The 27,192-nt window shown below is 38.1% G+C and overlaps 1 protein-coding gene across 2 annotated transcripts in view; it reads right to left on the bottom strand.

Annotated features, from left to right (window-relative positions):
* Nucleotides 1–68: 68 nt before the first annotated feature.
* epg5 (ectopic P-granules autophagy protein 5 homolog (C. elegans)) overlaps nt 69–27,192 on the bottom strand; it is a 29,491-nt gene continuing 2,367 nt past the window's right edge. For both annotated transcript variants that reach the window (XM_053654090.1, XM_053654091.1), the window contains exons 4-45: nt 25,622–25,865; nt 25,387–25,517; nt 23,800–23,907; nt 23,582–23,655; nt 23,052–23,163; nt 21,969–22,083; nt 21,532–21,682; nt 21,246–21,407; nt 20,455–20,612; nt 20,069–20,223; nt 18,488–18,628; nt 18,084–18,245; nt 17,503–17,625; nt 17,055–17,320; nt 16,782–16,922; nt 16,357–16,501; nt 16,027–16,224; nt 15,833–15,943; nt 15,524–15,646; nt 14,634–14,800; nt 14,298–14,519; nt 13,909–14,032; nt 13,041–13,188; nt 12,521–12,692; nt 11,668–11,830; nt 11,403–11,545; nt 11,010–11,166; nt 10,402–10,596; nt 9,686–9,899; nt 9,407–9,537; nt 8,114–8,321; nt 7,230–7,305; nt 7,022–7,125; nt 6,731–6,906; nt 6,405–6,590; nt 5,260–5,469; nt 5,012–5,156; nt 4,592–4,834; nt 4,198–4,417; nt 3,767–3,982; nt 2,823–2,937; nt 69–2,554 (exon numbers count right to left, since the gene is read on the bottom strand). In XM_053654090.1, the coding sequence (XP_053510065.1) occupies nt 2,372–2,554; nt 2,823–2,937; nt 3,767–3,982; nt 4,198–4,417; nt 4,592–4,834; nt 5,012–5,156; nt 5,260–5,469; nt 6,405–6,590; nt 6,731–6,906; nt 7,022–7,125; nt 7,230–7,305; nt 8,114–8,321; nt 9,407–9,537; nt 9,686–9,899; nt 10,402–10,596; nt 11,010–11,166; nt 11,403–11,545; nt 11,668–11,830; nt 12,521–12,692; nt 13,041–13,188; nt 13,909–14,032; nt 14,298–14,519; nt 14,634–14,800; nt 15,524–15,646; nt 15,833–15,943; nt 16,027–16,224; nt 16,357–16,501; nt 16,782–16,922; nt 17,055–17,320; nt 17,503–17,625; nt 18,084–18,245; nt 18,488–18,628; nt 20,069–20,223; nt 20,455–20,612; nt 21,246–21,407; nt 21,532–21,682; nt 21,969–22,083; nt 23,052–23,163; nt 23,582–23,655; nt 23,800–23,907; nt 25,387–25,517; nt 25,622–25,865 (6,738 nt within the window). In that variant the 3' untranslated portion in view covers nt 69–2,371. The remainder of the gene's footprint in view (nt 2,555–2,822; nt 2,938–3,766; nt 3,983–4,197; nt 4,418–4,591; nt 4,835–5,011; nt 5,157–5,259; nt 5,470–6,404; nt 6,591–6,730; nt 6,907–7,021; nt 7,126–7,229; nt 7,306–8,113; nt 8,322–9,406; nt 9,538–9,685; nt 9,900–10,401; nt 10,597–11,009; nt 11,167–11,402; nt 11,546–11,667; nt 11,831–12,520; nt 12,693–13,040; nt 13,189–13,908; nt 14,033–14,297; nt 14,520–14,633; nt 14,801–15,523; nt 15,647–15,832; nt 15,944–16,026; nt 16,225–16,356; nt 16,502–16,781; nt 16,923–17,054; nt 17,321–17,502; nt 17,626–18,083; nt 18,246–18,487; nt 18,629–20,068; nt 20,224–20,454; nt 20,613–21,245; nt 21,408–21,531; nt 21,683–21,968; nt 22,084–23,051; nt 23,164–23,581; nt 23,656–23,799; nt 23,908–25,386; nt 25,518–25,621; nt 25,866–27,192) is intronic.

Genomic DNA, 27,192 nt, shown 5'->3' on the forward strand with positions numbered 1-27,192 from the left:
GTTTTTTTGCTTTTTGTAATGCTTTTCCAGGCTTTTACTGCAGCCTCTTTCAGTTGTTGTTTGTTTCAGGGGGTTTCTGAAATCTGAAATTCTAAACTCTCTTCTCATATTCATCTTTTTTAATCTGGACTTGCCGTTCCCATAGTTTTGGAGAGGACTGTAGAAAACAAATACAATTTACTGTATTTAATAGTGTGCATTTTAAGCTATACATATAGATGTGTATATATATGTGCTATGAGGACATCATTTAAATAAAGTGTGCTTCTGCATGGAGATGCATTACAGAGACACACTAAGACATTTTTTATTTCCTCCAATGGCATTATTGCTAGGATAATAAGCATAAATGTTTTACTTTACTATCAAGAGTAAGTTATTAAACTAACAGCAATCCTTCCTTGCTATTTTACTATAAATTAAGTGACTTGATCCAATTCTGAGTTTTCATGACAATAAAGTCCTTTACACGATTAAAAGCCTTAAAATCCTTACTGTTCAACACATGGCTTATATATACACTTCAGGACATTTGACTTGTTCCTGCAGCACTTCCAGCCCTCCAGCAGGTTTACAATGGACCTGTGGAAAACACTGTGTTCTTGTTACAATCCTATCACTCCCAATATGTCTCTGGAACACATCTGTATCCCAAAGCACACTTCAATTAAAGAAACTTTATCTATAACTGAGACTTTAAGTAGAACTCAACTTACTTAAACTTTAAACTGTAACCTGCTAGATCAGTTTATCCATTAAACCATGGGCACCTTTTCCTCAGACGAGAGCACAAATGATCCCAAACATGGGCACTATGTCAAATTGAAAGCTCAGAGAAAAAAATAAATAAATCGGACCTTGACAGTATGTCTTGTGATCAATAAATCGGACATACATTTCATGAACTCTCAAGGGCTCTGCAGTATCCTGGATTCTGTGTGAATTGACAAACCTAAAGGACTTTTCCATCCTTAGAATTTCACGGTTTCTCCATGTTGCAATTTTTTTTTGTCTCGGTTCACTCAAGCAAGTACAACACATCAAACGTAAAAGTGCACCAGCATAAACATAAACTATCTTTGAATTCCAATTATGAATGTTTTAAATAAAATATATCCAAGTCTCTAAAAACTAAACGGAAACGTTATTAAAACATGACCTAAAAACCTTCATGACATCTGAATGAACTTCTGACTGCGTTCAGCAAACATGCGATGATTCCCAAGTCTTTAAAGTGCATACTAAATTAATCATGTGGCAAAAATAAGTATGTTCAAGAGAGGGAATAGAGGATTAGAAGTTATTTCAGACCTCACCATATCCTCGCAGGCTTCTCTCTATCACTACAGATCTGAATGATAAATACTGTTTATGCCACACAACTTGAGAAATAGTTTAGTATTCACTGTCTACAAACTGTAAGGTTTTACGAAACATTCGGAATAAGAGCTAAATTAAATCTGAACGTGAAACAGGCACGTTATAAGAGGTAACTTGTTTCACTTCATTTATGCATGTGATCTAGTATGTCCTTCATGCTTCTATGGAACCAGTGAAATCCTCACCAAAATACCTAATAAAACGGAGCATATAAACCTAGAAAATGTTAGATTAAGATCAACGACTGTACATATATCTCACACTAGAGTTGAATGTGGAGCACATTTTGAAATCTGTTACTTGCGTTTCATGGACCTGCATTTTTAGTAAGTCATATTTTCCAGTTTTGGGATTGTCACTACGACTGCCAGGCCAGGTTTGGCATTCATTTGGCCCAAAATCACAGCATTAGACAGTGATTCAAACATGAAGATGCAATTTCGCATGCTACGATTCCATCTGTCTTACACACTTATATCAAATGTAACTCATGGGTCTGATTGACAGAGAAAATCATACATATTTACTTTCTCGACTTTGTCCGTCTGACCGCAGGAAAATGGCCATACTAAATACTGATGGTGTGTAGTAAAGAATTTAAGGTCTTGTAGAATATGTCTGGATCTTTTCTCTCCATTATAACTAACGTTCAGATAAGGCTTGAGAACTGTTTTGACATTGGCTGATTTAAACTAAATAATGATAAAAAAAAAGACTATGATGACACAACATCAGAGAAAGGCAGGGGAGTGTGAAACAACATTACACACATCTGGATTACCTTATAGACCTGAAGTCATGACTGTCAAAGCTTCTCTTTGGCACTGCATTCCATAAAATGTCACAAATCTTTGTTTCAGGCAATATTTTCAGGTAAGAACCCTAGAAAAGCACAAATGATCTTAATTTCAGTCTGTTGTGCTCATTCTCCAGTGCATTTTAACGCAACTGGTGTAGCATCTCGGTTGAGAAGTCTGTGATTCAGGCCTTGCTAGCGCATGATGTCCAGGTAATGGAGACCTGGGTACAGCGAGTTGATGAGCAGGGATAAAAGGCTTTTGCTGTCACGCAGGCAGTGACCCGGGTACTTAATGAACTGACAGACTTGGCTCAAGGTCTGCTGCAGCTCCGAATACTGCTTATTGCTTGACATAGCCTCCAGCAACGTCACAGCCTGAGGATGCAAAAATCGTCCCTGAGAATATGAACTTCTCAAATTTCACTAATAGATGTTAATCAATATAAATAACAGCTTGCTCTGACTGTGTTCTTCACTTTGGTGTAAACAGTAGTCGTAAATATCACAATGTATAAAGTTAAAGAAAAGTAAGTAAACGGAATGAAGCATAAAACTACTAAAAACCATATTATTGTATAAAATATACATAAAAATGTACTTATTGCACCTTTGCCTATCCACCGCCCTAACCTGAAGCTCTTACCTGTTGGGCCTTGGAGGAGAGCTGGAGTTCTGTTCCTGCGTGGATGCGTAACTGGCTTTCTGAAGGCACCTGCACCAGGAGGAACGCTGACATGCTACGAGCAACAACCCGAAACCTGTAATGGACATGAAACCAGTCAAACCATATCAAGCATTTATGTACATTTGCTCTAGAGAGTGACCACCAGATTTACTCAAACCTACTCTAAACCTTAAGCATGCCGTTTAGAGACACGTCAAACTGCTATCATTTTGTTTTCGTTCAGCTGATTTCACTCTCAAACTCTACAAACATTACACAAAGCACCAAATTTGAGTATCTCTCTCTATCAAACTCGTGATATTTTCCATGACTTAAGTACGGATGCATCCGAATATCCCAACTACCTTACTATACAGTAGGCGAAAAAACAGGACGCAAAAGGAGTAGTGTGTCTGAATTCTCAGTATTCATAAAACTGTAGGCGAGAAATTCCCAGATGACCTTCTGCTTCTGCCGAGATTCTGTAGTATGGAAGCAATGGACACTGCGCTATCCCATAAGGCAACGGGACTGGAGCGGAAGAGCTGTCAGAAACAAAAATGGCGGAAGACAGCGCATCGGATCTTTTCAAGTTATAGGTCATATGACAACGCCAACATAGCGGATGTACTATGTCCAGATTGTATTCATACTACACACTTACACTGATCAGTACATGCAATACAACGACTGAGCAGTAGGTACTGTCACAGTACACGATTTCGAACGCAGTCTATGTTTTGTTTGCTTTATTATTTTTCAATGAAAAAATAAAAATAATCTGGATCGTCACATTTATTTTTAATATGATCCCTATACGATCCCTACAAAAGGAGCATGAAAGGCACTTCTATTTACAAAAGCAACGTAACGTAATGTAGTAATGTTGCTATGCTACATGACTGTAGTAAAACACATCTTGCCTGTTGGAGAGCGGTGACTTGCGTCCGAGGCCGATGACTCCCAGGATGCCCGAGTTGAGCCGCTCCTCTCCCAGTTGGGCCAGGTGATTCTGAAAGGATATCATGGAGAGCACCAGAGTGTCTAGTCCACACGGGTCCCCCTGATCCACCTGAACCTGTAGCAGGTGCAAGGCTTTGTGCCACCACAGAAACACCTTGGCTTCATCTGCTGGACTGCTGTAATAACGTATATACAATTATACCCTCATCACACGTATCTTTATGTACTGTGCGTTATATGGAATTTTAAAAAATTCTTTACATCACAAATCACAGATGCATACTATATGTGCATACGATACTAAAAACACACACAGAGACTCACATGGTAACTAACAAAGGCTTAAAAACTTGCACTGGTCTATATCAAACAAAGATGAACATAAAGTTACTTTGGAAAAACTTGGTTGATCCAGGAGTTAAGCAGCATCAAAGTCTTCTTCTCATTGAGCAGAGTCTGCTCCATGTTGAGCTTTTGAAGGATGTAGACGTAGAGTGTGAGGTAACTGCCGAGTGCCAGACTCTCCTGGATAAAGTCCTCCACAGTGAGTTCAGGAACTTGGAGAGAAACCAGAATAGGCCCCCAGCCAGAGTACTGATCCACACAGCCACCTGAGAGAGATCCGATAAATTAGGAATGACCAAATTTGAGAAAATATGGCTATGTCACTGGCTATGAGACTTTCCATATATGTTTTATAACTAAAACTAAAGTCATTTAGTCTCAACACCTAAATGGCGTAAGTGTTAAAGAGACAATATTTCTCAGTGTTTGGAGAAAATTACCATCAGTGAAGTAGGACAATATGCAGGCCTCAGTGGTGCGAGCCATATGGCGTACAGAGGCCAGACATCTGCAGGCAGCAGTGAGTAGAGGCAACACCAGAGGACTTCGAGCCCGTTTCTCTACCCAGGAATGAAGTTTAGTGCCAAGCTGCTCTGCTGTTGATACACTTGCGCCATTCATTAGAGTCAACATCTCAGCAAACAGACTGCAGGTGGCCATGTGTCTCTGCTGAAGGTCCGTTTCTGATGGAATAAAGTAAAATAATAATGATGCTGTAAGCGGGGCCTCAAGAATGAATGAATTCAATGTGTTAAATATTATGAAATTCTCATTAAAGTAAATACAAAGTAATACTGGACTATGACACTTGATAACCCCTGAACCCCTGTTAAATCCAAAGGAAAGCAGTACGCTCTTACCAGGTGGGTTAAAAAGAACAATACACTCCAATAGCTTCTCCATCTCTGTTTCTAGTGAGGCCAGACTGATTTTACCATTCTGATCCAGAGAAGTCAGAAACTGCACCATCAGATGGAGGAATGCTTGGCACTTTAAAGTCATGTCCTAACAGAAAAAGTGAATAGTGCAACCAGTTCACAAAAACAAACGGAAAAAGGAAAAAAAAAAGGCTTAAGTGTTTATATAACTTGTAATAAATAATGCTAACCTTGTGATGCAATCCATCTAAGGTGGATCCAAAGCCGGCAGCCATCTTGAGGAGTTTGACTACTAATTGTGAAGGCGTCTCTTGGCTGAGAACAAGGGAAGCTTGGTAGTGTGTGCTTACATAGCCTGTGACATTTTCATACGAGGAGATATCTACTAGGTGCCAGGGCAGAGATGTTGACAGGCCAAGGAGACTCAAAAGAGGGGAATCCTGCAGAGAACATTTAAAAAAAAAAGGTGGGGAAAAACTGAACTAGAGCATAGTGTCCCATACTTTTTTCAGTTGGAAATATCAAAGCTAACTCAATTCTAAGCGAATTTTCGATGAAATATAACATCTTGTTTTTTTACAGTAGAAAATCTAGAATGTGTAAAAGGTTACAAGTGGAAGTGCTAGCCGAGGATCATTAACTGACAGTAAAGAAAGCAACTCAATGTATGCATTTTCCTAAATAATACTTCTCTGATGGCTTTTCTGGATGTTATTATCGAGTATCATTATCATATGTATCATTAATTAATAAACAGCTATGATATGCATGACATAATTACCAGTGCCCTGTTCAACAGTCATAAATATTTTTGTTTTTAATAATGCTGGGGATAGTAAAGATGATGGCCCAAAAAAACCCCAAAACACAAACACACACCTCTGCATGATGAATGAGACACGAGGCCAATTCACATGGAAAGTGTTTCTAACACGTTTTCAGTCATCTGATGCACACCCTAACCAGCGTTTAAATCCACACCATTTTTTAAACACTTTAGCCAATTTGAATGATGGATGCTGTGGAAGTCTTAAACTTTCCTGCGGGCTGATTAAATCAGCCGTTGTAATAAAAACTTCAGCCGGTATAAAGCCTCGCTTTATTCTACGTAATGTAATGCTACAATATGATTATAGTTTCTCAACTATAATCAAATCATTGTCAAATCAGAAATCATAAGTTATGCTTATGCCCCCCCCCATTAATTAATTAATAAATAAATTAAAGAACAACCCCCCAAAAATGTACCTTTGCATGATTTTAACTTTGCAATCATGCATTCAAACTAAAAATGAACCGATTGTCTAGAAGTCTATTTAAAGGGATGATTTTTCACAATGTGATTAAAAACTTTTACATGAATGGGAACACTCACAGGTTTGCTAATAAGTTGGTCCTCTTTGGCTAAGAAGACCATCAGGTAAAGAAGATAGACCACCATCATGTGGGCACTGGGATTAGGCTGTGGGCTCAGGGCATCACTTAACACGCTGATCCAGTTGACTTTACAAAGAACTTCACCCATGAAAAGGAAACAGCTCTTCGGGCTTCCTCTTTCCACCTGGAGGAGACAAAATGAGGCTTAGAACGAGAGTTAAACATTATGTAAATCGTGTATAACATTCATGCCCAAGTCTATGATACTTTCAAACCCTGTATGCTCTGATGTGTGTGTGTGTGCAGTATGTAGAGGCCTCTTACATTGAAGAACTGGTTCATGAGGGTCTGGTCTGGATAAAGATCTTTCCAGGGCAGCTGGCTGTACTCGGTGTGATAATTATACAGAAGATATTCTGGCATTTTTGGAGAGGTGCAGCTCTTGCAGTAATGCATGAGATGAAGCCACAGGGCACCTTTTTGTCCTGGCAACAGGCAATCTGATCAAATAATAAAGCGAGTTACAATTAGTGCTACTCTGTTTTGAATTTAAAACACAAGGTATATTTTTTTGATACACTTGGTACACCATTAGACTGACCAGAACACCCTTACCTTTGAATTTGTCATGCAAGGTCACAGTTAGTTTTGTGTATAGGCTGACCAGACTGACAGCTACTGTTGTATCTGATTCAAGCCAGGGAGAACAGCGAGGGTTGCTATGTTGTTAAAAAAAAAAAAAATCATCAAATACAGTCATTGTATTTTTTTTTTGTCTGTGAACACTTATGCAACACTATGAGTAAGCAGGAGTGGAGCGTACCTCGCATCATCTGTGTCCAGAACCAACATCCAAGGACTAAAGAGTTTAGTCATCTTCGCATAGAGTTCCTCAAGAGCTGCAATAAGAGATACATTATAGAGTACACATTAAAACAAGGCATTACCACAACAAGAAAAGAGACAGTTCTCCCATTCTGGATGTAACAGTAATCCAAAAGAGCAGTCAACATGAACAGCTACAGTATGAATGCAACCACAGCCCACAACACATTCCTGATCAGCTAACTTTTGTCATCATTGCGAAACTATTAAAGGAGGATTATCAGATCTTTGCCTGAAAGTACTGCTTGATTTTTAATACTCGTGTTCATTTCAAATGACATAACTGTACTCGTGTAAGTAGGAGGAGTCCATTGGATGTTGTGGAGTGGGGACTAGTTACGAGAATGAGTAGGAAAACGACAACTATTCAGAAATGTATTTTCAGTTGACCAAAAATATAGAGAGAGTTAGCTTATTTAAAAATGAGTTTGCTGTCAATATTTTCTCTTATAGAGCATGAGACACATTCAGGTTTGTTGTAATGGAGGGACCCATATAAAGGAGTTGCAGATCTTCTGCTGATGAATACCAAACTGCATTCTATCAGGAATCTAAGTGTATTAAATAGGCCATTGTTATTGTAAATAAATAGAAAATAATCTTAAATAATGTTACAGTAGGTAAATCAATAAAATAATGAATTATTTCATTTTAAGATAAAATTGTTATTGCCTATAATTGCTATAAGACTTAATTTGTTACTGTACTGAGCAATACTGTCCAGTGAAAAGGCTTTAGTATTATTACTCCAAATGGTCACAAAAGCAACCCTGAACACATGTTAGACTCTGATTGGCACATTTATTTAAGTCATTCTTGTACTTTTGAGCAGTCTTCCACTCCCCACAGGCTCCTTGCTACAGTTGTTCAGCTCCAGATCAATAAGGTAACCGATCAGATACTCCCAGAACATCCTGACTTCCTCAACGTATGGCCTCCATTTGGAGAGGAGGCCGAAGCTGCGAACGTCTCCTTTAGACAGACGGAGCTTGAGAAAGTAGTTTGAGAGCCATTCGATTGTTTCATTGACCTGGATGGAAAAGTACATCACTGGTATTAACATTATCATGACAAGGAAATATAAAATAATGACAAACTGTCACTTACGTATACTCTTATTCATAATGACATCACAGAAATGTTATAATACTTTCACACAATACACAGAATACATAGCTTAGCTCAGAATACTTAGCTTAGCTCAGAATACTTAGTTTAGAATTAGCTTAGTCACTAACCACAACTGATTCTGCAGAGAGCTACAGATTCAGACACACAAACAAAACAGATCCAAAAGCTCATTTATTTACACATCCCTAGTATAGTTTAGTACTGCTAAAATACTACTTTTACCTACTGTTACCTAGTTAACTAAATTTATATGTGCCTCAAAAGTAGATGCTTATTTCAAAATGCCTATCTAGATCAACAAACTGTCAAGGTTATTTTAAAGTTATTTGCCTAGTCTTCCATATCTTATTGCTAAAAATATTCCTCATGCTAATGACAGCTTGTAAGCTAATCTGTTAACTATTTATGAGGAGTGAAAAAGAAAATATTTAGTAGACCAGTTCAGACAGGGCAATTAACGCTGAGTTTGAAACATATCTAAAAGTATTACTGGATCATCAATGTCCTACAAACCGAGCTAACCAGTATGCCGTGTATTATAATTCCTAAACAAAAGCTATCTTGCTAACATCAGCAAATGCCTCACATCGAAGCTACTGTTGCAAGACAAAATCATCCATCCGTATAAGTAGCTAGAAATCTATGAGTAATTCATCAGTAACTTATCAGTAAGTACAATCAAAAGGTTACATGTTTACAAGATAATTGAGCCTGCTGAATTTCCTTATTATTATTAGTTTTAGAGTTTGGGGCCAGGAGCTTTTTTCTGCTTGTCTGAAAACCGTGATATTGAGCTGTATGATTATCACACCTCACCAGCTTAAGAGGTTTTAAAAGGACATTCTGCTCTGACTCACACTTTTGTGCAGCCACAGGGATAATAATATAGTAATCATTTAACAGTAATTGAAATAATTTTTTTTTCTGTGATAAAACAGAGGTTAGAGCTGTGTGTATTTAATACATGCGAGTGCAGTATATTACCTGTTGAGGGGAAAGACAGACTGTATGTGTGGAGGATGTTTTGGACACTTTGTTTTTGCAATTAGCAGAGCAACCAAGCACTTTCAGGGACGCCCTCCAGCAATCTGCGCTGAGAAGCTGCTCTGAGCTACCTGTCATACAGGAATGCCCATGTTTTTCATTTTGTAAATGAAAATTACATGTAAATAAACTGTAGACTTTTGTCCTATAACAATATTACACTTTATTTATATCCCATCTAGAGACGTACCAAGTCTGTACCGGGTACAGGTTACTCACTCTGTGTGAAGAGTCTGAGGAAGTCGCTGTAATGGTCAGGAAACTGGTAGACCAGCAGCTGGGTCCAGTGCTTACAGAAAAGGTTAAAGGGCATAAGGACCTCAGGCTCAGGCTCCAGGCCACAAGCTGTGAGCGCCAAATGGATGAGTTCTATCAGACGACTGCGATCAGTGAATGGTGGTTGACTGGCGGAGAGCCATTGTATCACGTCAAACTGGAAGAGACACAAAGGGGAATATGAAAGTTATATCCATCCATCCATTTTCTGTACTGCTTATCCTACACAGGGTCGCGAGGAGCCTGGAGCTGATCCCAGGGGACTTGGGGCACATGGCAGGGGACACCCTGGATGGGGTGCCAATCCATCGCAGGGCAAAATCGCACACACACATGCCCATTCACACACTACAGAGAATTTAGATATGCGAATCAGCCTACAACGCATTGGGGGAGGAAACCGGAGTACCCGGAGGAAACCCCCGAAGCACAGGGAGAACATGCAAACTCCACACACACAGGACAGAGGCAGGAATCAAAACCCTCAACCCAGGTGGTGTGATGCAAACGTGCTAACCACTAAGCCACCATGCATATAAAACATATCTGTACTCAATTAGGCTTTTAATAATGTGTTTTTAATTAAATGCTTATGAATAACTCCTCTAAACTGTTCCTCTTAGAACTTTAGATCAAAGGAACATTAGTAAAAGATGCACCTTTGTGAGGAGCATGAAGATGACATCCCCACTGTCAGCGTGTAGAGCCGTCACCACTTCTTCATACAGAGAGACCAGTTCAGAAGGTGATGCATTGGGAGTGAAGTAGGGAGACAGCAGGTTACACAGACGTCTGTTCTGCAGGATGGTCTTCAGCATGCGCTTACATTCTGCTCGAGCGTCCCTAATGAAGACCTGGGACCAGGAAAATCAGGCTATTTAATAAATCAATTCTTACTACATAGCTAACTTATTTAGAAATTAAAACTAAATTTACTATGAATAGCCTTATTGAAAATAAATATATAAATCACACACATTTCACATGTGACTGTCTGAGTAACATGTGATTAGGTGAAAAATATGAAGGTGTGTTTCACCATGAAATTGCCCATCAACACATGTGACGTGAAGAACATGGAAAAATAAAAACACGTGCACTATGTGTTAGAAGTCCAGACGTGAATTGTCTCAAAACCACGTGTGAAATTCACGTGACGTTCATGTGGCTTTTCTGTAAGGTCACTACTGCCATGCAGAACCTCAAAAAAGACAAAAGAAAACATGATGCAAGTAAACAGAAAATCTACTTTAATAAATGACTCGACCTGCCCCAGGATCTCCACACAGGAAGTGAAAAACTGGCGTGTAGGTGGGTGTCTCTGGGTGTCCTCACAAATTAAAGACACAATCTGATAGAAGGCCGCAATGCCAACTTTCTGCATGGCGGGCGATGGGTGTAACTTGTATGCATTAACTAGGGTCCTAAAGAAGGAAAAATACAAAGAAGAGTATGATGGGAAAGTTTATTAATGACAAGCAATGTACAATGATCTAGAAATTCGTCAAAGCGTAATACCATCACTGTCACTTTATGCCAGAAACCAAAAAAAACTACTAGTACAAAAAAAAAAAAAACTTCCCCAAACAATGCTAAGATTCTGTAAAAAAAAAAAAAAAAAAATGTCAGAAACTGCTGTGTGGATGAGAAGAGTACTGACGTGATGAAGTTCTCAGTATGCACGGCGGCCTCAGCTAGGCTCTGGGGAAGAGGCTTTACTGCATCGGTCTGAAGCTGCTTAATGTCACTCTTCAGGGATTGGATCTGATTCAGCACTGGTTCCACTTTGTGCATGCCTGAGTACTAGATAACATCAAAGACAGCCGATCATACCGGGAAATCAGAAGATAAATCCAAGAGCGTAAATACAGGATACAGCGAAATCTGGTCAGACGATAATATGTGCTGATGTATCTATAACACACCTTAACAGTTATATGTGCAGGGCCCTGGCATGGCTGCCCTCCTTTACCACTGCACTCCAGCTGCATGAAAAGCTGCTCCTCACGGTTTGTATAGAGCTGAGGGAAAATCTCTAGAAGCTCACTGTCCAGCGCCACCTGCTGTGTCTCGCGCACTGCTGCTAACCTGAGTAACATATAGCTTCAATTAGACTTTTTAGTCAGCTGAAAACTAGGCATTTGAATATGATTTTGAATTCTACAACTTTTTGTTCTTGCATAAAGTGTTTAAATAACTATATTTCGAAAAGGTGTTAAAATTATACTACTATGCTAATGATGTACAGAAAGATGGAATGTTGGTCATCTTTCATAAAAATGAGCAAAGGTGAGTAGAGTGAGAATATAAAATAAACAATATATGCGACGAGTAATATTTTGATCTGAAACATACCTCCATATGTTTTTAGATCAAGATGTGGTATAAAAAAAGTTTTTGAGAAGGGTAAAATTTTTCTGTATTCTGTATTAACATGATAACATGTCATCTTTTTGGCAAATGTTCACCTGTTGCAAACTTTTCAAACGTTTTTTTTTTTTAAATCATTGGTGAATTATTGTTTTTAGGTAAGGAGTAAGCAGTTTCTTCAAAGTGAAAAAGTTAAATCATTACATATAAAGTTTATTTCCATACAATATTTTTTTTTAAAAATGATTCTACAGTGGACAGTATGAGAAATCTGAAGGTCTACAATTGTAAAGTTTCAAAGGTGTCATCTAAAATAGGTCACAAGGTTCATTAAATGGGTAATCCTACCATCATAGTTACTATAATGGGAATCTTCCTTTACAGCCTTAAAGCTATAATATATCTTACTTGGCTTGGTGCTGTAGCTTAGTGAGGTCTTTCTGGATGAGGGAAGTAGATATGTGTACATCAGACAGGCTGCCAGTAGAGATATCAGGTACTGGGGCCTTCATAGGAACTAATAATAGTGCACTCTGGGGGGCATCATGTTTCTTCAGGTTGGTGAGGATACGCTCTCGTGCTGTAAGGAACCAACAGAGGAGAATTTTGATAAAGTAATATTCAGAGGAAGTAATCTGAAGGACAGTCACGGTTTTCTATTCTCGTCTTTAATAAAGCATAAAAATCTAAGCTTGTGATTATGGTAGAGTGGAAGAAACTACATTCCTGCGATCATGTGGTGTATTCCAACACAGATGTTTACTAAATTATAGACCAGAAAGCTCGCCAATAATAAACAGAGTCGATAATATTAACATTTATCATGTAAAATAAAGCACTTTGCTCATATCGGCTAAAATATTCAGCTTCATGCATTTTATCATGTACTATAAGCATTAGAAGAAAAGAAAAAAAAATGTGAACAAACCAGCCTGAGGATTGATGAAGTCAGTGAAGATGGAGCTGCTGCTCCTCTGGGAGAATGAAGGCTCACTTTTGACTTTCACCCACAGGTTAAGAACTTCGTTCAACTCATGCTGAACTCGCTCAATGTCCATATACTCCAGCCATGGTTCCTATATCATATTTAAAAAAACATGAGTTAATGCTACATTTCACTTCAGCTGTATCATCCATACCTGAACTTTGTAGAAGGGACTAGCTGTACCAAATTTGGCTCAAAAACAGGAGCACATGTCCAAGAAGATCCCCAAGGGGCCTGAAAGACCTGTGGTTCCCATTCTCAATGGTAAACTTTGAAATTTCAATCCTATCACTTTTTATTATTATTATTTAAGTGTTTTTTGTTTTTTTACATTTATTTAACTGCAAATCAAAGAAATGTCCTACAGAGGCCCTTCTACAAAGAGCAGCTATAGATGTCCCCCTCATACAGTAGGTCTCATACAATCTCCACTTGTTTCAGAGAACTGTGTAATGATAACCTAGAGTGTAATGTGCAACCAAACAAATATGGGCAAAAATGTAAAAATAAATAAATAATAATGACCAGAAATCCAATACACACAATAGTCTGTCTAGTGGAGTCATATATTTTCTGTTGATGGAGTCTGATTAAAGTAACATTACTTAGATTACTTAGAATACTCCTATACAAATAATCACAAAAAACATGTTTAAAAAACACTATTATCATCCAAGAAAACATAAGATTTCATATATTATTAATCACATTAATATTCTTAGGTAAAATATGTCTTTAAAAACCACTCAATTATGATTATAACAGTAAAGTATTACTGAGCAAAGAGGAAAATCCTCTGGTAGGGTCCTACCTGGTGGCCCTGCGTAATGGTGGCTAGCCGATGGGCATTGTACTGTTTTGGCAATGAGGGCAAGTACAAGTCCTGCTTCTGTATGCTTTCATCATCCATCCATAGTGCAAAGGCACTGAAAAGCCTTGGAAAAAAACAAAAAAATAAATGAACACATTTTAGGGTTTCTGTGTATTAATGACATCTAATAATACATACAATAACCCTACCATTAAATGCATTTAAAAACAAAAAGAAGAAATATTATACATAGCACAAATACATTACAGTACCTCATTACATAATGTCATTAAGTACACTGTATATCATGAATAGAAGTATTACATTTTAATATCTTTTCACTTCACTTAGGATGTCGTTTTTTCAGTGTCACCAACATGAGGACATACCTAACCAGTTCAACATGCAGCTCAGGAGAGGTCATGGACTGAGTTATAGGGGTTCCTGGCGTAGCCTCTCCCTCACTGGATGGACTCGGTACTTTCAGTGCCTTACCAGCTGCATGGTGAAAGTCACACACCTCCACCAGCCGCTGCTTGAGCTCCTTCAGCAGAGTGATGTGTGCAGCACTGTGGAAATAGCGCTTCCCAATACAACCTTTAGCTTCCAGTCTAAAAAAAAAAAAATCACACAGAAAAGATGTCCATCTCATTGACTTCATGACTTTTAAAACTGTATTCAGTTGTAGAGGCAATGTTGTAACAGATGGAACAGCAGAAACCCACCCGAACTCTGGGCCAGGCTGGCGAAGGTAGAGATGAAGGAATTTCTGCCAGATAAGGGGCAGAAGCGGGTGATCTGCTGATGTAGCCAAGGCCTGATGAGCCCACCGATAGACCATGAGCCTCTGCAGGCAAGGCACCACATGCAGCTTCAGGCGCAGCTGAGCTTTCTAATGAAGCACAATAATGCACCAAACAATTAAAGTGTTAAATCCAATGTGTAGGTATGTGAGTATAAACATTTAATACTACACTTTCAAAATCTAACAAAGCACCTGGATAAAGAACTTGACATCAGTTTAGTAGTTTAAAGAATATACTTTAAAATGAACAAGTTAATAATAAGCTGGCACAATAAAGAAAAAAAACAATCCATACAGGATTTAACAGAGGTTTTTTCTTGCCATTGATGCACGCTAAAATTGCTTGATTTAGCTGCGGGTTTTTAAAATAATTTGCGATGCAACTTGCCGAGTTTTTGTGCTTTTTTGGTGGGAAACTGCTTTAATTGGCGAAATTGCTATTGCGCAAAATTGTTTTGCACAGTCTTTTGACAATTTTTTAAAATTGCAAGCTCCTCAGAATTTTGCGAGTGTGCTTGATTTTGCATTAATTTCTACAACCTCAAAATTGCTAAATCCTGGAGGGACTGAATACATTTTAAAAAGTGCTATCTTCTGTGCTAGTCAATTTCCAAGAGTTAAAGATATGAACTTTAATGTAGGACTTATTTGATATTTTACTGTATTTCTCCATTCTATGTTTAAAAAAATTCATAACAGCCTACCAATGATAATATAATTAGTTCCTCTTACTAAAACTTGTCCATCCAAATTTAAATTTGGAGCCTAGGCTTGGTTGAGAGTAGAGGAAGGACAAGGAATAAAATGAACCTTGAGAGCCTGGTCCGGGGTGAGAGCAGGGTTGGAGACAAGTTCATGCTCCACACAGCGTCGCAGCTGAGAGTCTTCCTCAAAGATGGACTCCATGTTTAAAACTAGCCAAGCAAACCACACCTACAGACATAATGTGTGGGAGTATGGATTATGAGTTTTTAATTGTTACGCTGTCTAACAATATATCATTAGAAGATCAACATTTTTTTAAATCATGCTCTATTTATTGTTTTTTTGCATTACTGTAAATGTAGTATAAGAGAGTGTTTTAATCAATACAGCAAAAATGCCGCACAATATACATACCTCACCACTCAGAGCATTGCCCTCGATAAAGGAAGGAGTGATGTTTCCAGCCACAATCCAACCCATTAGAGATGACAACAGACCTTTATCACCGTGGTAACCTAGCGCATTCTTCAGGGAGACAAAACATTTTTGCAAAAATTGTCTTATTATTTTCTCTTTCATTATACACCAATTGGAATGGCATGTTTTACCTTATGCTGCTGGTAAAGCAGTTTATGGAGACATTCCTCCTGCTGGTGGAGGAAAGCAGCACGACACAGGTGGTCCAGTAGGCACAGAACGGTTTTGTCTCTGTGCCAGAGGTTCTGACTGGTCAAAGCCTGCATCCAGAATTCCAAAACGGCAACGGATCCGACTCTGTCGACCTTGGAGCTCTCCAGGATCTGAGCCTGAAACACAATAAAATGAGAGGACCTATACAGTACATATTTTTACATCTTCCCATAGATTTTTAACCACACGTTACACATATACTCATAGACCTTACTGGAAAATGTACTGACAACAATATATAAACCTACCTGAATCATGCTATTAAGAAGCTTGATGTTCTCACAACTGTAGGTGCCAATAAGATGCTGGGCCACCTTGAGTGTCACCTGTTGGGTCACGCCCTGGGGTGTCCCACTGTCAAGCTGCAAAAACAGCTGGATACAGTTCAGGAATCTGTAAGAAAGAAAATACAGCATTAGAAATAAGGTCTAAATAGAGTCATATCTGTCTTTTGTGTAATTATTAATGTCATTAATATTTAAGGAATCCAGCTTATGGTGCCCTCTTTAGGGCTACCAGAACAGTTATAGCAATATTAAAGAAAAAGGCAACATCTGGCACTCTGTACCATCTACTACTTCTTAGTTACATTTGGTTAGTTACATTGGCAAAAATCACAAAAGAAACATAAGTGTGGAATATTTCTAATACGATAACATGAATGCTTCCTAACTGTTCATTCTTGAGGAGGTAGAAGGGGCAGTGATAGGCCATGGGTAGAATGTTTTCCAGCACATGGATCGCAGCTTTGAGGTGGCGAGACTGAACCAAGATCTTCAGCAAGGGAATGCCTTCACTGCAAAACTTTTCTAAACTGCAGAAAGAGAAACAGTAAATCTAACCAACAAGAATAATTAATTAACATGTGCACACAAAACTCTAACAACTAAAAAATATCAAATAAAGTGTTACATCATATCATAGTTTTTTTAGTTGATTTCTAAACCTGTGCCCAATGGTGCTCATGTCCAGTGCTAGGAAACAGCCAATGGGGATGCCTGCTTTGACGGCTTTAAGCACCGGGTGCATGGTGGGCGAGTCTGTGACCTCTGGCACATTAGGCACATCGGAGGAAGGCAGGGGACACCAGGCACCCTGGGGATTCCTTTCACTGGTGTGGAGCTTAAGCCGCAGCACCAGGTCCCACGCCCACTGGTTAAAGGACGTCTCTGGAGTCTGGCCCAGACGCATGATATTGGCTAGATAAGACATCTAAGGAAAAAGTGAAGCAGTAAAATAATCAGACATCATGCCTATCCTTGAACAAATCGTTTCTATAGATAGAAAAAACGATATCAGATAAGACGATATTATTATCATTTAACATAGTGGCATCCAATAAGCATGCTACATGACTTATGACAACATTGGCTTTTGAAAAACTGCACCAGTACCTGCTTGAGGCCTTCTGAGATGATGCCAGCATACGGTTTGTCTGTAAGGTACTTCTGATAAGCCTCCACCACCAGCAGCGCCACTTCACTGTGTAATGCAGCAGGCAGGGCAAGGCAGCCACTCTAAAGACAAAACACATACAAAATCATACATACGGACAACATTCTGATGCTATACTGGAGGCTTAAGGTAAGGTATTGTTTTTCTAGCACAGGAATAGCCCATGCTCTAAATAATGGGACTGTAATCTACTAATTTTCAATCCCAATCTGAACACAAACCAGTCCACTTGTAATAAAGGCCAAAGCTATATAACAAAGAACAGTTTATTTTTGAAGATATGAGATGTACCTATTATATATGGAAATGATTTGGTGAACTGTGTGTGCATCATATACAAACTTCAATCTCTAAAGCTCTTAAGAGCTCTTATCCTATGCAAATCAGTTATAATCGATATTGACACCCTTCTGTAGTTGTCCAGAAATCCAGTCCTCTCAAAATAACACATACATATAAACCCTGTTTGCACTACACAGCACATGAAATGCTGGGAAAAGCAGATTAGGTGCTCACTCACAGGCTGGAATCCCCAGTTAAGACCCTCCAGGATAATGCAGGCCAGTTTATTCTCCACTGCAGAGAGGCTGTAATCCAGCAGCCAACCCCGAATGACTCCAACCTCATCTTCATTGGGGCTCCACAAGTGCAGAGGAAGCTCCTTAAACAGGTATAAGGACACCTGCAGACATTGAGGAGATAATATTGGGTGAGTGTTGGATGAAAAATGGAAATACTAGTTATTTTCTAATTAACAACAAACATCAGTCTACTGTTTATTTAAACCATACAAATTTCTGATTCTTCACTATGAGAAACAAACAGCATATTACTTACAATCTGGTGTTACTTATGATTATGATTAACAGCATGTTTTATGATTTAAAATAAACTGAAGGAGTCGAGGTATTTGAAGTAACACACCATGCCGACTTTGTCAATTGTCTCTTTTAGCCTCTCGAGCAGAATGGAAATGACGCCTGGGTGAGCTGTGGCTATAGCAGCTAGTAACTCTCTCCCCACTTTAGAGAAGATCTCCCGTGTGGTTACGCTGAGATAAGACACCTGAGTAAGAATAAAGAATAAAGTGAATAACTGAATGAATTTTCTTGGGATTTTGCAGCCAAGTCAAGATTATACAGCTGAATGCACTACACCTTAGCCAAAGCTCTTGTACAATGAATAAACACCCAAGGGAATAAGAAAATGGTAATGGAAGAGGATTCCTGTAACAAAAACTTTATTTTTTAATATAGTCACGTTCAAAGTTTTAGTTATTTTTCTTCCACTCTTTGATGGTGACTTTGTATCAATTTGCATGTATCCTTTTTGTCACATATACACTACCGGTCAAAAGTTTGGAGACACTTGACTGAAATATTTCTCATGATCTTAAAAACATTTTGATCTGAAGGTGTATGATTAAATGTTTGAAATCAAAAATATAATTGTGCTTACATATTCATTTGTTTCATTAGAAAACTAACATTTTATTTACAAACAAAATTTTAAATGGATGACTCTGAGAGAAATATTCCAATAAGTGTCCAGCGTCGGTGTGAACTCCTTTAATACTGTTTAAAAAGCATCTCAGGGAAATTCCTCAAGAAATCAGATGAGAAAATGCCAAGAATACATTTCTGGAAATTCTAGGCAAAAAGGGGGGTCTACATTGAAGATGCTAAAATACTAAATTATTTTGATTTATTTTGGATTTTTTAATCACAACATTATTCCCATACTTCCATTTGTGTTACTCCAGAGTTTTGATGACTTTATTATTATTATAAAATGTGGGGTAAAAAATTAAATAAAGAATGAGTGTGTCTAAACTTTTGACCGGTAGTGTACAGTCAAAGCCTTTTCTTTGCACATTCCAGGTTGCGTCAGAGTGCGTGATCAGTCATGATACAGTGCCTGTGGAGCAGAGAGGCTTATGTACCATGTTCAAAGGCCTGCTTGTTTGTGCCAGGGCTTGAACTCACAACCTTCTGATGAGTAGACCAGAGCCTTAAGCACTGAACCACCACAGCCACCAATCATTGGTAATTGTATCCATTCTTCTGTTCTGTGAAAGCTCATTACTTTCTGTTTTAGGTCTTGTGATGCTTTTCTTGATCCCACTTATTCACAACTGCACTTGCAAACTACTTTTGAGCTTGAGCTGTTCATGCCTTATATAAGGCTTAAACACGTGTCGGCGGTTTTAAGTTATTAAAGATTTCAATGAGGTGCATTCAAATAAACAAGAGCATGTCAACAATAATGTAAACTTCTGTGCTTGCTAATAATGACACCTGATGACTTAAACACAACTGACGAACCTCTTGTAACAGGTTTTACCTTTTTGAATGAACATGGCATTTTTGTTTTGTTGATAAACTGTAAAATGTAGGTTCATGTTTACTTTTTTCATTCAGAAAACAAAGCAGGTGCACACGTTTGCACTAAACTGAACTGTAAAAGCCCCCACAACGTAGTGGGTATGTGTGGGAATGAAATCACCTTGTATATCTCCAGTACAATGGTCCTTACAAACTCTGGGTCTGCGTCAGTGCGTTTGGGTTGAGCCATGTGAGCAAACGCTGTCAGCAAGCAAATTCCATCTGAACTATTTATCTCTGACAGCCAGGCCTCAAACTTTTCCTGGTGACCTGGTTCTGAACAGATAAACACACAGACATGAATTCATACACACCCACAACAAAGCATATTGCATTTTTTTATTCTTAAGTTGAACTTAAGTTTAATTATTATTTTTCTTATATGCCATATAAACACTAATCCAATTCATACAATGTCCCAATAGTTTACTGACTGGTTGGATAGATTTGTAATCTAATTGTAAATTAACTATGCTCCCAGTTGTTTTGTTAGTAAAGCACTGTCACCTTGGAGGCTCTGGATGCAGCTCTCCACACTCAGACTGCAGCCCAGCCGATCCAAGTCATCCATCTCAGCACACTGCATGATGTAGAAGATCTTCCATAGCATTGTGCTGGACAGAGTTCCATAAGGCATCTCTGACATGAAGAGCCAGATGCCAAGTCTGAGGTATACAGGGTGGTGAAAGAGAAAATTACTTGAGAAATCTAGTAATTGATTGTACTGTTCAACACCAAAAGCTCTTTTACTGTAAGGATTATGTGGATTTGTGATTTCTATGAAATTCCAGGCTACACTGGTTACGCTGGGTGTGTATAAAGTTACAATTCTCACACCACATAATAAACCAATTTACAATTGACAATTGTTTCAAGTAGTTTGTTAGGCTAGCTTGATACTTTTCCAGTATCAGTATCCTGGAATCATAACACCTCCATCCGTCCATCCATCCATTTTCCATAACACTTATCCTATACAGGGTTGTGCCAACCTAACACAAGGCACAATCGCACACACATTCACACACTACGGACAATTTCAAAATGCCAATCAGCCTACAGCGTCTTTGAACTATGTCTTTGAACTGGTGGAGGAAACTGGAGTACCCGGAGGAAACGCCCAAAGCCCTGGCAGAGGCAGGATTCAATGCCCCCGACCCCACAGGTGTGAGGCAAACGTGTTAACCACTAAGCCACCGTGAGCCTCCATAATGCATACATTTCTATTCATTTTCAAACAGTCAAATTTTGCTTATTTAACAAGACAGCGGTCATTTACATGTATAAAGCAATCTCACCTTTTAGCCTTGAGAACATGTAAGACTGCACGTAGAAAGAGATGGTCAAACTCCACCTGCAGTTTCTCCATGGAGAATGACTGTTCCTGCATGGTGGTTCTGCTCACTCCAGTTAAACTGACATACTGCGCCCAGTGATCGCTCACATAGCACAGAGTCATCCTGACCAATGCAAAAGAGGACAGGAAATGCAAATTCACCTCTGACTGTACGAACTCTTGGGCCGAAAATATCAGGGAAATTAGAATAACAAAGGATTAAATAACTGATAAAATGATCAGCTGACCTGATAATGTGACCAATCCTCTTCACAAACTGTCTGTAACATGCTCGGTTGTAGGTCTGCAGACCAACCGCTAGCAGCTCAACAAGCGAAGAGCCAAAAGCAAATATCTTCATCATCTTCTGACTTGTGGTGGCTTGGGGTTGGTAACTGCCTGAAGAATCCATAAATGAATAATTTATTCATGTACATTTGATGATGCACATTAAGAGTTTAGTATATATATATATATATATATATATATATATATATATATATATATATATATATATATATATATAAATATATAAAATCATAGGATTGTCAATGTCATCTATTTTGATCAGGGCTTGTTTGCTTTGTTATTATTTAAGCAAATGCAGCTAGAATTTAAGAAATTACTTAAAATCCAACACATTAAATGATTATTATATAAGCGCAAGTTGGTGTCCATGACTGACCTTTTGAGGACATCCCCAGTAAGTGTTTAAAAAGTTCATCAAATGGAAACTGAGAGAGAAGAGCGATAAGGTCATCTTCTGATAACAACAGCCAGCTTGTCTCTGGGTCTTCATCCTGAAAGCAGATAAAAATATCTGTGATAAAATACTTGATAATTACATGTTAAATGGATGCTTGTCACACTATTTGGCTGGACTTGCACAAGACTATCGGACTTTACCTTACTATTTTCTGACACAAATAATATAGAAACAATATTTGATTAGCGTCTAAATATATTGGCAATAATGGAGACTAAACAGGGCTACAGGACTAAAGCAAATTATTACTGTAATACCTCACCTTAATGTCCCCTTAATTGCATATTCGTATGCAATACCCCCCTTTTCTGGTCATAGGTTAATTCGCAATGTTTATTTTCTAGATATTTTTACTATTTTTACCATGTCTGGAATTAATATCCCATGGGAACAAAGTCCAAACCTATACATATACAAAACCTTGGTCTTACAGAAAGGAAATCAGAAAATCCTAAATTTACAATGTTTATATTGCTATAAAAAAATTGTTAATAGTCATTCAGTGGAATTCTTTTTCCACTTGTAAACATATAATATGGAAGCCTAATTTGAACATAAAACCTTTTCTAAGAAGTAAATAATACTTCAAAGAGGTCTTCCTGGGCTTTAAAAAGTTCAGTGAACAAATATAATATGAATTCTATAATGTTTATAGGTGAAACAAACAGTAGAAGGTTATGCCACGAGTACCCTCATTATTCCTGAGCAGTAGAAACTGAAACTGTTAAAGCCTTTATCAGCCTCTGCATTGCACTGCAAGTGTTGCGTAAATGAAGACAGGAAGAAGTCCTTGTGATTATCGTGTGCTGCTAATGTTACGTGTCAGGCAGCAATGTGGTTTAGAAGAGAAAACAAACTCTGCTGCACACTCAGAAGAGTGCTATTGAACAAAAAGGTTGTGTTATACATTAACCACCACTTACAAAAAAAAACCCATAAAAAAAAAAACAGCAAGGGGTAAGAGACAGTATTAAGTAGTATTAGCCTAAAGCAGCTACTAACCTCTTCTCCACCTTCATCTACAAGGGTCCAGATACTAGATGGAGGTCCTGAATAGCTGTTGTTCATTTTTACATCACTGGGCTTCATATGGCACATCAGATCCGCCCGGTCCCTAAATGTTTAAATAAATAAAAAAATATATATATATATAAAAAAAAAGAAGAAGAAATTAAATATTTCACTTAATGTGTAATGAATCCAGATTATATGAAAGTTCCACTTTCTGAATTAAGTTACGGAAAAAAAAAAAGAGAACTTTTCCACGGTATTCGAATTTTTTGAGATCCACCTGTATAAACACATAGGCAACACCCTATAAATAATAATTTTGGGTAATGATCAGAGCAAACCCATTATCTAAATTAATATGCTAAATAAATAGTTTAGAAATTGATATTCTTTGAGTAAGTAAGCCAGAGTAGGGACATATACTGTATATGTAATGAACACACTGCTTGCTTTTTGAGGTCAACTGAGAACAGGTTTTGAGAACAAGCTGAGCTTTGTTCTGTAAAGGCAGAGACCCTTACCTTACTGGAGACATTAGAATAGCCAATGCCTGCATGAAGTGGTAAAGTCCAGTTGGATTATCCAACACTTTAATCTAAAGAGAGAAACCAGTAAAATGACAGAAACTGACAAAACAATGACATTTTTGGATGTTTTCTTTTCCTATATTTTTGCTATCGTTAAAGGTACAACTGATTAGTTGTGATTTGTTTTTACATCTTCCAAAGCTACTTCCTACCTGTAGAAAGGGCACGGCCCATTTCCGGATTCCTGCAGGACAACACAGCAGATGGTTAAGGATGTACAGATGGTCTCCTGCTGAGCCCACTCGATGAAGGACAGATACCTACACACGGGTAACACATAGAGGTGATGAAGTGTGACTAGGGAGAAAAAAAATAGAAAACTACAATCCTCTACTACTGCATAATTTTTCATCTACTAATAGAGACCACTTACAAGCATAAAGCAAGTGACCAGAACTGATAGGAATGATGCATGAGCACTAGTGATAACCTCTTGTCTTTATATCACTGTATTTGTAAAACATTTATTCAAACAAATAATCACGGCAATAACATTACACTAGTGTTTGCAACACGGATATGAATCAATAAATAAAAGGAAGCTCTCGTTTGGTTATCGGTCATATAACAGCTACAATCACGGGCCAATTTTGTTTCTAATAGCCAGGCCGGTATATTTTGTCACTAAACATGGCTAAGAAGATCATATTTTATCCTGTTCTCGCATTACACTGGCGTTCCATTCCCCCATGACTTATCAGACATTTTCAATCAGTATAAACAAATCAATTATTTTATCACCACAAATATATTATAAGATTAGTCAGAACCCTGTTGGGTTTCTGTGTGTAGAGTATCGTGACTCTGTGTTTAGCTGCTGGTGAGCAGGGCGATGGGAAAGAGGCGGTGTGACAACTGCTGGGCAAACAATTCATACCTCTCCAAAATAACATTGGTACAGAGATAAAACGGACAGCACAGCTAAAGCCTTTTTGATATTAAAACACCATATACAACTGTCACAATAAAATTAAAACATTTAAACCTAGTAGGCTAGGTAAAAAATAAAAAGAAAGAAATACTTATGACAAACTGCTCATTCTTAAAGCCCAGAGTGTCATATGAACCATTAAGCACTACTGTTGAGTGTGGAATCACAAATAAATTCAATGCTGAATACGGGCTACCCCAAAACAGGTGGAAATTTCTGGTTTTAAGCATCTGGTAAAAATAAATAAATAAATATTAACAGAATGAGGCTCAACATTTCAATAGGATACAAGTCTGAATTAATCTTACTGAAATACCCTAGAAACCAAGTGTAGTTTTGAGAATTCACATTAGTGCACCATAAAACTCCATATAATGTCATGCGTAAAACCTTATAGTTATGATGCCATGCTATCAGTAATTAGGCAGATAATCATTTACTTATTTTGTTCAAGGATTAAGCATTCTTTGGCAAAGAATCAACATAGAACCAAATGGCAGTTCGGTAACAAAGAAACAACGAATGAACCCAAAATGCCACATGCCTCAATATAAATCCACATGCAGCCAAGACATCTACTGTACATAAGATTGGGTAGACAATTAAACACCTCAACTCTGTTCCAGGACTCTGAACAACCTGATGCCTGTTACATCAGCTCTGCACAACCCAGCAAAGTCATTGAAGATCATGCCATTGGTGTCCATACACAAGATTTGTCAGCGATGGTTAAATACGCAATAAATACGAAATACAATACCGATGTTAAATGTATAAAACTATATAAATACTCCTGTAGCATGTTTACCAATCTCTCCAACCACAGATGAATGTCTTCCTGGAACTGAGTGTCATCAAGAACCCGACGGGTAAAGCTGAACAGCACACTGATGCTTTCCTTTAAAGGCTTTAGAGAAGATGGCTGTGACTTTGGACCATCTAGAAAAGCCAAGTGGTATATCTGAGTATCAGAAACACTATTTCACGTAGCCAATCCTGAAATCGATACACTATACAGGTTAGTACATTAGCAGTAGCCTTGCCTGGGCCGGTCTTGTGCACAGCTACACCCCTGGTGATGGGGTTGGTGCTGAGCAGGTTGTAGAGATAAGACTCCACCTGCAGCCGAGACAGGACGGAGGTGTAGGAGTGCAGGGCTATGGTCTGGTGGAGCAGCTCGGCCTTGGTCTTGAACAGATGCTTCAGTTCGGCCACCACCGCCTCGTTCAGGACCACCTGCTGGAAGCGATGGTAGCCATACACCTTGGCCTGGTCAGTGCACACACCCTGTGGGGTGAAAGAACCTGTGTCACAAGCATCCTATACACTACAGCATGCATACAATAAACAACCTGAAATTCATTTCAAAGGTTTGTAACGTTTTAGGTGCAAAAGTTTGTATCCCCCTTGGTTTCTGAATGAAACAAGAAAAATGTGACTGTACACTCACAATTTCTCTACAGAAAACAGAATTCCAAGCATGTAAATGGACTGTATCCAGTAACAAGACAATAATCCAGAACATAGTAAAAGCAACAGAAAAATACTTTGAAAAGAAACAAATGGAAGACATTTTGCTATGATCCTGTCTGTGTTTTGATGAAAAAATGTAGCCTATATCCATGTCAACATGCAGACCATGTACAATTTTCATTACCTTGTAAATATTTTTGAATTAAAACTTTCCTTTAGAAGCATACCTGCTAGATTATTACAATTTATGCAAAAGTACAAAGAAAAAGGTCATCAATATTTTTTTAATCAAAAGTTTGTTTTCATTTTTCAATCAAATGTGCTCTGACTTTTGAAGAATTTATATTTCAGTGCATTACTAATAAATATTACAACTAAGAGGTTCCAAAGCAGAGCCAAATCAGAAAGGGATCATACACAATGAGCTTGCTTCTATGAAGCAATTATAAAGACAAAGCGTGGGCATAGTGATTAGAGAATACTTATATTCCATTCAGAAAGGAAAATGCCAACTTTCAAACTGGTTATTTTCACTGCTTATATCGGATAATATAATACATAATTATATTATATTATAATATAATATATCCCAACACTCACTATCTGACATATCTGTTACTTACAGTAATTAAGTAAAATCTGTGAATCGGTTCTACAAAGCGCTTTACACTGTTTCTCATTCACCCATTCACACACACACACACACACACCAATGCAAGGCGCTAGCCAGCCATCAGGAGCAACTTGGGGTTCAGTGTCTTGACACTTCGTCATGTCGAGTCGTGTGGGCCGGGAATCGAACCGCCAACCCTACAATTACTGGACAACTCGTCCTACCACCTGAGCCACAGCTGCCCATATTGGACCCAAATGTTTGTTTTATATTAGCTAATACACTCCTGATCACACAAATGAGGCTTTAAATGTCTACTTTCTGAAGTGTTAGAATAAACAAAGTTCAAAACAGAAACCTTGCTAATAAAAATACATTATTTGTACATTTGCTATATAGGACATAATAAAGATACTAAATCAGTTTGTGTTAAGTCACAGTGTCTACAATTTTATATTGCTAAATGTGGTAGAACACTCACTCTAGTGGTTAAAATATTATTTAAATTGACTTGTTGAATGATTGCTT

Source organism: Ictalurus furcatus, chromosome 22 (assembly GCF_023375685.1).
Source record: "Ictalurus furcatus strain D&B chromosome 22, Billie_1.0, whole genome shotgun sequence".
Taxonomy (NCBI): Eukaryota; Metazoa; Chordata; class Actinopteri; order Siluriformes; family Ictaluridae; genus Ictalurus; species Ictalurus furcatus.